This window comes from Megascapheus bottae, chromosome 21 (assembly GCF_031878675.1).
Source record: "Megascapheus bottae isolate mThoBot1 chromosome 21, mThoBot2.hap1, whole genome shotgun sequence".
NCBI lineage: Eukaryota > Metazoa > Chordata > Mammalia > Rodentia > Geomyidae > Megascapheus > Megascapheus bottae.
Window position 1 is genome coordinate 25,141,349 of NC_143529.1, and position 9,762 is coordinate 25,151,110.

Genomic DNA, 9,762 nt, shown 5'->3' on the forward strand with positions numbered 1-9,762 from the left:
GAGGTGAAGGATGTATCTTCTAGTCAGTCTTCTTACTGGTGATGGCAGGGCTGGGATAGGACCAGGTACAGGATCCTAATCCAGTGCTCTGTTTCTAGAGTTTGCATTCCAGAAGGGTCAGTCTACAGAGTGTGAGGTGGAGGTGTAGAGAACACAGCCCATATGCGTGGAGAAATGTGGATGTTCTTAGGGGTCCGTGAATGCCTTGTGCTGAGTGTGGTAAGTGTAGGCAGAAGGTAGGTTTTTGGTGGTGTTGTTGTGGGGCTTGGACATAGGGCCTAGACACTGTGCCTGAGCTTTTGCCAGTCCTGGAGCTTGAACTCAGCGCCTGGGCACTGTCCCTGAGCTTCTTTTGCTCAGGGCTAGAGCTCTACCACTTCAGCCACAGCACCACTTCCAGTTTTTCCTGTGTATGTAGTACTGAACCCAGGGCTTCCTGCATGCTAGGCAAGCACTCCACCACTAAGCCACATTCCTAACCTCCCCCCTCTCCCACCCCCAGCTCTTTTGCTCCAGGCTAGCACTCTTCTTGAGCCACAGTGCTACTTCAGATTTTCTGGTAGTTAATTAGAAATAAGAATCTTCATGGACTTTCCTGCCTGGGTTGGCTTTGAGCCATGATCCTCAGATCTCAGCCTCCTGGAGTAGCTAGGATTACAGGTGTGAGCCACCAGTACTCAGTTTGGAGCTTCATTCTGGATGAAGGCCTGGAGCATTGGAGAGGTAGGAAGTGATTGGGTTTCTCTCTCTAGCTTTCCTGGAACCTCTGAAGCTCATGCCTCTTGAGGTGCTGTTCCCCCTCCCCCTCCCCCCTCAGCCCTTCTCTTGTACCTTGTTTCCTGGCCCTTGCATTCTCCTCTATAAATACCAGCTCTGGTATTTGGGCAGCTGTTTACTGCCAGGGAGAAGGCTGAGTTGACCCGTGGCTCCTAACAAATCACAAAGCCCTGGTGTGAGAGGGTGTGGGTAGTGTGAGAGTGGGGGGATGAACTGGAGAGGGAGTTAGGGGGACAGAGTGGAGGAGGGAGAGGGATGACAGTACCCAGCAAGTGGAACCTGAAAGACCCCAGAGACTCTTTCTGAAAATCACCTTGGTGGCTGATAATGGGGAGGTGGGGGAGAAGAAAGGCCTACTGTCATCTAAAGGGACACTGAGGCTCAGAGATGGAAGCAAAGTGCCAGTGGACAGGTATGTGCCAGCAGGCTCTGTGCCCTCCTATCCTCCCCAACTGCCTGAGCTGGTGGGCACTTGTTCTTTGCCAGAGCTCCTCCAAACAGCTCCGATTTCTTTGGAAATATGGTGGCTTCAGGACCTTTCTGGGTACAGATCTTATTCTTTCAAATGACCCAAAGTCTCTCCTTGGTGAAAAAAGGGGATTGCCTGCTCCCCCACCCCCAATACCCATTTCTAGCCCGCTCTTCTCAGTCACCAACACCCCCAGGGGGAAGGGAGGTACCCAAATGCTGAAAGGGGGTCCCCTGCCTGGGGCTCCAGCCCGGCTGGCTCGTTGGCTTGTTGCCCGGAGGCCTGCTTGTCTGCTCTCCCCCAGCGCAGGGCGCAGGGCGGGCTGGTCTCCGGGGCGCCGGGCCTGCAGCGGGGGAGCCGGCCTCCCCGCCCCCGCCAGCCAGCGGCCGCCCTTTCCTGGCAGGACAGAGGGATCCTGCAGCTGTCAGGGGAGGGGCGGCGCGGGCTGATGTCAGGAGGGCTACAAATAGTGCAGGCGCCTAGGGGCCCCGTGTCCCCTCGTCCGCCCGTCCACTCTCAGCCGGCTGCCCGCCGCCTGCTCCGTGCGCCCCCGCCAGCCTCGCCCGTGCCGCCACCATGAGCCAGGCCTACTCGTCCAGCCAGCGCGTGTCCTCCTACCGCCGCACCTTCGGCGGAGCCCCCGGCTTCTCGCTCGGCTCCCCGCTGAGCTCGCCCGTGTTCCCCCGCTCGGGCTTCGGCACCAAGGGTTCCTCCAGCTCCATGACCTCCCGCGTGTACCAGGTGTCGCGCACGTCGGGCGGCGCGGGGGGCTTGGGGTCCCTGCGGGCCAGCCGGCTGGGGGCCACGCGCGGGCCTTCGTCCTACGGCGCGGGCGAGCTGCTGGACTTCTCGCTGGCCGACGCGGTGAACCAGGAGTTCCTGACCACGCGCACCAACGAGAAGGTGGAGCTGCAGGAGCTCAATGACCGCTTCGCCAACTACATCGAGAAGGTGCGCTTCCTGGAGCAGCAGAACGCCGCGCTGGCCGCCGAGGTCAACCGGCTCAAGGGCCGCGAGCCCACGCGCGTCGCCGAGCTCTACGAGGAGGAGCTGCGCGAGCTGCGGCGCCAGGTGGAGGTGCTCACCAACCAGAGGGCCCGCGTCGACGTCGAGCGCGACAACCTCCTCGACGACCTGCAGCGCCTCAAGGCCAAGTGAGCATGGCCCCTTTGCCCAGGCGGGGAGCCCCTGCTCCGTGCCCGGCCCTCTCCCCCCCCCCCCCCCCGCACCCTCCGGGCCAGGGAGCCTCCTTCACTCCGTGCTTGGAAGGCCAACCCCCAATTCCCCCTAAAAGGTGGATTCCCTAAAAGGAAATGGACCCTAGATCTCTCCTTCGCAATCTCCCAATCCAGGAGGAATTGAGATAGATGGAAGTGAAGGAAAGGGACGCCCTGGGAAGGAAGCCTAGTGCTCTATGAGGGGCCAGCCACCTTACAAAGGATTCCAAGAGGCTTCAGGGATAGGGCTGGATAGAGGAGGAAGACCCAGGGCGCAGAACAGTCAGAGGAAAAAAAGCCAGGCTGACAGGAGATCAGAAAGGTGAGCACGGCTGGGTACAGGGGATGGAAGCTCAGCTGAGCTGTGACGAGGCCCTGGGGAGGGGAGAAGAGAAGGGAGCTTGTCCCCCAGGGCCTCGCTGAGGCTGTGTCATTTCACAAGGTAGGTGGTGAGTTTGAGTAAAGACCGGGTGATGGCTGTGGCCTTTGAAATGCTTGCGAGAACTAGCAGCTACACTCCACCAGGCACCGGATATGCAAAGGCTGAGTATAGATTATTATGGGTCCTGCTTCTGTTCACCCCAGTGAGCAGTCACCCTCCTGCTACTGCCAAAGTCACAAACTATAATTGAACCATTACATGAGTCCTGCTGTGGCTGAGGAACAGGGACACTGAGGGGGATAAAATAGACACAGTTCCTAACCCCAGGGAGGTCACGGTCTGGTAGAGAGACAAACTTCAAGGGTGTGGCTCCAGGAGGGAGACAGAGCCACTTCCGGTCCCCTCCCTGGGTTGGGGGAGGGGAGGTCTCTGACACTCGCCTTCTGAGCCTCTCCTTTCTACCCAGCTGGCTGGCCTTCTCCTTCTTGAATCCACCCCCTGATGAGCCCCTACTCTTCCTTGCCAGCTTCTTTGCTCTGTCTGCCTCCCTCCACCCCAACTATGTGTCGTTCTGTCTGTCCTGGTTAGGCTGCAGGAAGAAATCCAACTGAAAGAAGAAGCAGAGAACAATTTGGCTGCCTTCAGAGCGGTGAGCAGTCCCTGGTCCTCCAGTAATCTTTTTTCCCTTCTACCTTCTCTGGTCTCCTTCTGTCCCACCTGGGTTATCGCTCACTCTGTCCTTGTTGCTTGATCTCTTCCAGGATGTAGATGCAGCCACTTTAGCTCGAATTGACCTGGAGCGCAGAATCGAATCTCTCAATGAAGAAATTGCATTCCTTAAGAAAGTGCATGAAGAGGTACTTGGGGTCCTTGGGCTATGATGGAAGCCACTGGAGAGTGGGACTGACTCTCATAGGGAGGGTTTAAGTGTGCTCTGGGGGACCTGAAAGGGGACTAAAGCCCAGCCACACCCTTTAGGAGATCCGTGAGCTACAAGCCCAGCTTCAAGAACAGCAGGTCCATGTGGAGATGGACATGTCCAAGCCAGACCTGACTGCTGCCCTCAGGGACATCCGGGCGCAGTACGAGACCATTGCAGCTAAGAACATCTCTGAAGCTGAGGAATGGTACAAGTCCAAGGTAAGAGACTTGGCCCAGGAACTTGGCACCTCTGTTCTCCTCAATCTTAGCTTAGAGGTGCTGCCTGTGACTCCACCCATAGAGAAGGGTGAGCTTAAAGTCTCCATGCTCCTTGCTTTCCAGACTTGCACACAGGCCCTCTTTCTACTTGCAGGTGTCTGACCTGACCCAGGCAGCCAACAAGAACAATGATGCCCTGCGCCAGGCTAAACAGGAGATGATGGAATACAGACACCAGATCCAGTCCTACACCTGCGAGATCGACGCCCTCAAGGGCACAGTGAGTCCCTGCCACCTCCGCAAGCCCTGTCCCTTCATGTCTGCGGCTCACAGCCACACTCCATGACTTTGGATCCCTCATATCCCTGCACTGTGGCTCTCCCTCCCACATTCGCAGCAGGGGTCAAACAGAGTGGGTTCACAGGACTTGAAAGGCTCTGGAGGCCATCTCTCTATGTGAATGAAGATACGCTTTTTGAAGTGGTGCACGCTTTGAGAGTGCACATAAGAGTTCATTTGAGTTCAGGGTTTCCTGGTTAAGAAGGGTTTTTTTTTTTTTTGACAGTTTCTGATCATCTAGAGTTGCTGCTCAGCCCCAGGGCTATATCTCTTTCCGTCCTAGTCCCTTAGTGTCCTCGATTCTAGACATGCGCTGAGCTTGTTCATAACTTGAGCTCCCCCAATTCCTGCAGAATGATTCCCTGATGAGGCAGATGCGAGAGCTGGAAGATCGCTTTGCCAACGAGGCCAGCGGCTACCAGGACAACATTGCACGCCTGGAGGAGGAGATCCGGCACCTCAAGGATGAGATGGCCCGCCACCTGCGTGAATACCAGGACCTGCTCAATGTCAAGATGGCCCTGGATGTGGAGATTGCCACCTACCGGAAATTGCTGGAGGGCGAGGAGAGCCGGTGAGAAACAAGGCAGAGATTGGGGTGTTGGGTGTTGGGGGATCCAGTCTTTCCTGATCAGCTCAACAAGGCTTCAAAATAATTGATATCAGAGGCCATTGTTCCATTTACTCATTGCAGAGAATCAACCAAGGCCACTTGGGTAAAGAATGATGTAATTAACAGCTTTTATAAAAAGAGAAATTTAAGTATTCCCTTACCTACCTTTAGAATTAAAAACCAGCAACATAAAATCATATTCAGCAATCAGTAATAAAATATTACTGCCAGTCGAGGGAGCAATGAAAGCAGACTGGGGAATGATGAGGAAGAAAAGGGAGGGGGTAGCTAGAGACAGAATGAGACAGGAAGGCATAGAAAGCCTTGTACATATGATCGGCTAAGAGAGGGCACCAAAAGACAAGTGTGTGCCCACACGTGGACACTCAACAGAAGACACAAGGATGATGTGCTTAAAGCAAACCACTTTTATACACATACAACCTGAAAGATTTCTAGGGTGATAAAACTATTGTATGCCTGCTACCAGTGACTCATACCTGTAATTCTGTCTACTCAGGAGGCTAAGAATCTGAGAATTGCAGTTCAAAGAGACTCTTATCTCCAATTAATTGTAAATAGATAAATAAATAAAAGAAATCTGGAAGTGAAGCTATGGCTCAAGCAGTGAGCACAAAAGCTCAGGGGTAACATTCTAGGCCCTGAGTTTAGGCCCCAGGACCAGCACACACACACACACACACACACACACACACACACACACACACACACACACACATTATGTCTGGATTTGGGCTGGTTGTTACATAGATACAGATATTGATTACATTCCTTGGATCTGCTCATTATACTGTATGCAAATTTAACCTTAGTATAAGACAGAACCATTGCTCCGAAAGAATGGTAATTATCAATAGTCATAAAAATAAATCTGAATTTAAAAACAAAGTGGCAGATGTGTTTAGGTATGGACTTACACCTAAAGGAAGATTTCAGGACAGCTGGAGATGGGTTTAGATCCTAGGCTGTGATGGGATCAGTGAGATGGGAGAACTGAGGATAGCATTTAGGGAGGACAAGGATGAGCCTTGAGAGGTGGTCACAGGGAGAGATAGGAATGTGCTTAACCCTCTGGGGACTTGTCTTTTTTCCCCCCCAGAATCAATCTCCCTGTCCAGACCTTCTCTGCTCTCAACTTCCGAGGTAAGGATGTGTTGGGTGGGGGAATTGGAGTTCCAGGATCTATGAGCATAGCCTGGGCACTGCCCAAGCCTGCTAGGAAGGGAAAATAGAACTGTGAGGCAGGCCAGGCTTGAAGGAGAAAGGAGGCCCATGGCAAGTGGAGATTGAAGTGAACACAGAGGCACACAGGGTACCTTCTGAGAGAGACAGGAAGAGAGAAGGGGGAGTAGGCAGGTAGATCGGCAGAGAGAGGGGAGGGAGGGAGGGAGAGAGGAAGGGAGGGGGAGAGAGACAGAAAGAGAGAGAGAGAGAGAGAGAGAGAGAGAGAGAGAGAGAGAGAGAGAGAGAGAGAGAGAGAGAGAGAGAGAGAAGGGGGGGTAGAGAGAAGCTGATTCTTATTTTTTGGACTGTGATGAACATTGCTGACAAAGTCCTATGTCCCTGTGTACCTCCTGGAGTACTGGGCCTGAGGAGGGAGCCTGTGTTCTGAATTCCAAACTCCAAAAGAAGCAGGAGTGGGGTCCTGGCAGCAGGCACATCTCACACATGTGGTGACAAGTTCTCCGGTGTTCATGGTCTGTCTGCATGTTGCCAAGCATTCACTGTCCATTTGTTGGGCACTTCAAGTTTGTGGAAATAAGATAGTGGATGCACGGTTGAAAGAAGGAAGCCAAATCTTAGGAAAGCCAAACAATGAAACCGAATGAGCTCTGAGGGCATTCTGCCATCTTGACATTAGTAATATGCAGATTGAGTGGCTTTCTAACCCCAGAGAGCAGAAAAATGCATTCTAATGGCACATTAGGAAGGCAAGTCAGAGTCTTTGGCAGCTTTTCCTTTCCTAGATCAAACCTTTATGTCTTCGATGTTCATTTCCATCAGGAAAAAATACACACTGGGCTCCAGTGCTCACCGAGTCACAGAGTTCAGCACAAGCTAGTTGTTTGCTAAGATTAGTGAATGCCAAATTTACGATACTAACAGCTTAAATCTGACCCATCTTATAAAAACTCAGACCTGTCTTTTCAATTGGTTGTTTATACAGATACCAAGTGTGAGTCTTACATGCAAAAATCAATTGATGCTTTTATTTTTCAGATTGATAGCCCTGTGCATAACAGAGCAAATATGATTGTAATCATTTCCCGGAGAGGAAACTGAGGCACAACAGGGACCGAGAATCCGCATAGTGATCAGTGATTAATTCCCATTCTGTCTCTCTTTATTAGGACACCAGAATGCCCATTCTGAGTCTAAAGAGATCTGGGATCTCAAAGATCCTCCAAAAGAATGCCTCAGATCTGTATTTGAGCTGGGGTCTGGTGGCTCACACTTATAATCCTAGCTACTTAGGAGACTGTGACCACAGATTATGGTTCAAAGCCAGACCATGAAAGAAAGTTGTAAAAATCTGATCTGCAATTAACCACCCAAATGCTTGCAGTAGAGCTGCAGGTCAAGTGATAGAGTACCAGTCTTGAACAAAAAACGAACAAATAACAAAAAATAACAACAACCAAAAAACAAGGGACAGCACTTAGGCCCTGAGTTTAAGCCCTAGTACTGTACAAACAAAGCAAAACAACAGTGGACTTTGGGGTTCTGTTGTGGAGAAAAGAATCTGAAGATACAAAATGATGTAGTCCTTTTCTAGAGCCTGAGTGTGTGTGTGGGGGGCGGGGAAGGAAACCAGAAATGGCAGGGAATATAAATGCTAGACCCTTAAAGGTCCTAAATCCTTTGATGTATGATAATTTTCTGAAACCATTTCAACTTTGGGGCTGGCTCAGGACTCTTTAGAGCTTCTTTCTGCATGCTGGGCTCAGGGCTGGATATTAAGGTCCAGAGGAAGTCAAACCCTCATCTGGAGGGTATAGAGAGTCTGCCATAGCGCTGGTGGTATATCCTAGATCAAACGTTTAGTCCTTGATGTAGCCCAGAATTAAGATGAGCACATGATGGGTCTCTTACAGAAACTAGCCCTGAACAAAGGGGTTCTGAGGTCCACACCAAGAAGACTGTGATGATCAAGACTATTGAGACGAGAGATGGGGAGGTGAGCAACCTGCCTGGCCCTTTGTCCTTGGTGGATGTCTGGGAGGTTGCCAGCCAGGCTGGTTAGGGCCGTTGGCTGAGGGCAAGTGGGCTCTGTTGGTTTGTGGTGGAGTAAGTAGGGCTGAGTTTCCGCTCAGTGAGCAGGGGGTTGGATTGGGCTGGACTGGGCTCAGCCAGTGGGCTGGAGTGGGCTTTTCTTCCTATCCAGGTCGTCAGTGAGGCCACACAGCAGCAACATGAGGTGCTGTAAAGCCAGAGACCTTCAGACACTGTCCTGCCCCTTCAGACACTTCACTGCCTCCTCAAGCCAGCCTTTGCATCCTGGGGTGCCACATCAGCTGCCTCTCTCCTCACAGCCTCTGACCCCTCCTCACTGCCCACCCCCATTGTTCCATCCCACTAAGCCCCAGGGAGTACTCCCTAGTCACCCCTGCAGACCCTGCCTTCAGTCTTGACTGTTAGTGGGTGATCCTGGCCCTTGTGCTAGATGGAGCCAGGCCCAACCCAGAACCCTGTCCCTCTCACCTTCCTGACTTCAGGCTCTAGCCTCTTACTTTGGAGAGTTCTGGAGCAAGGTGTGGGGGCTACAAGGTCTGGATGGGGCCTTGTGATTCTTCTACCCCCCTAGCTTGGATAGAGAAAGAAAGAAAGGCCTCCTCAGAAAGCTGGGCAAGGGCCAGGAAGCTCAGCCCCCTGTGGAGACTTGAAAGTATCCCCTGGTCCCGTCTTTTCCTTTCCCGAGCTTGGGGTGAACTTAGAAAGCAGAGGCTGCAAGAGGGAACCCCCGAAGGTGTTGGATGTGGGAGTAGGAGATGCAGAAGGAGAGAGGATGGGTGAGATGCTGGAGAGGAGAGGAAAGAGAGAAGCAGAGCGTGGGCTCAGGCTGGCAGGAGGGCACTACCTCCCCTTGCCTGACTCTCCTGCTGTTGGGGCTCTGGACAGAAACAATAAAGAATGAGCACAAGCTTGCATGCCCTTGCTGTCTTGATTGTTGGGTCTCCTGGGAGGACCAGGGCCCTATCCCACACCACCCATCACTCTGAGCCTAGCCAGGCTGCCCACTGGGCCTCCCAGCCCTAGTATATATGGGTAGCATGTAGGATGGTTGTGGACTGGACATGTAGGAGGCCTGGACAAGGGTCTTTTGTTGGGGGAACCACAGTACCTTCTGTTAGATCCCAATTTCTGTCCTATCCCCTTATTTCTCCAGCCCCGCCCTCAGATCAGCAGGGTAAGGGCAGGAGGCAGTCAACACCTGCATTTCTCTCCCATGGACTGGCTATGCAGGAGACTCTTGGAGAAGCCCTCAGCCTCCTTCCATTAAGCCTAAGACTCTTTTATGTACAGAGTCCTATTCAGGAAAAACTATAATGTCTGAAAAAGGAAAGTCCTAGCTTGTATTAGGCAAAAAAAAAAAAAGGTCTAAAATTGTTGGCTTATCCTACATTCATCTAGAATTCCAATGCAATGCTTTTGGACCACAATTCCTTTGGGGTTGCAATTTCAATGGAAAATGCGCGAGCACTGGGGAAGATGAGAGCCGAGTGTAGGAGACCAGAGAGCAAAGTAGGAAATCAGGGACTACAGCTTTACAGTGTATCATGAAGCCATAAATAATTTCAAAAGA

At 52.1% G+C, this 9,762-nt stretch overlaps 1 protein-coding gene across 1 annotated transcript; it reads left to right on the forward strand.

Moving 5' to 3' along the window:
* The first annotated feature begins 1,733 nt into the window (after window positions 1–1,733).
* Des (desmin) lies at window positions 1,734–9,099 on the forward strand. The gene is made up of 9 exons (XM_090354881.1): window positions 1,734–2,400; window positions 3,434–3,494; window positions 3,607–3,702; window positions 3,824–3,985; window positions 4,140–4,265; window positions 4,678–4,898; window positions 6,058–6,101; window positions 8,054–8,136; window positions 8,344–9,099. The coding sequence occupies exons 1-9, from the start codon at window positions 1,823–1,825 to the stop codon at window positions 8,383–8,385; spliced, it is 1,413 nt and encodes a 470-aa protein (XP_090211007.1). The 5' UTR covers window positions 1,734–1,822; the 3' UTR covers window positions 8,386–9,099.
* Window positions 9,100–9,762: the final 663 nt, after the last annotated feature.

What these genes read in the sequence shown, in the direction of transcription:
- Des (XM_090354881.1), top strand. Translation starts at nt 1,823, where the DNA reads ATGAGCCAGGCCTACTCGTCCAGCCAGCGCGTGTCCTCCTACCGCCGC. An exon ending in ATTTGGCTGCCTTCAGAGCG is followed by an intron (nt 3,495 to 3,606) that starts GTGAGCAGTCCC and finishes GATCTCTTCCAG; the next exon opens with GATGTAGATGCAGCCACTTT. An exon ending in CTCTGCTCTCAACTTCCGAG is followed by an intron (nt 6,102 to 8,053) that starts GTAAGGATGTGT and finishes GGTCTCTTACAG; the next exon opens with AAACTAGCCCTGAACAAAGG.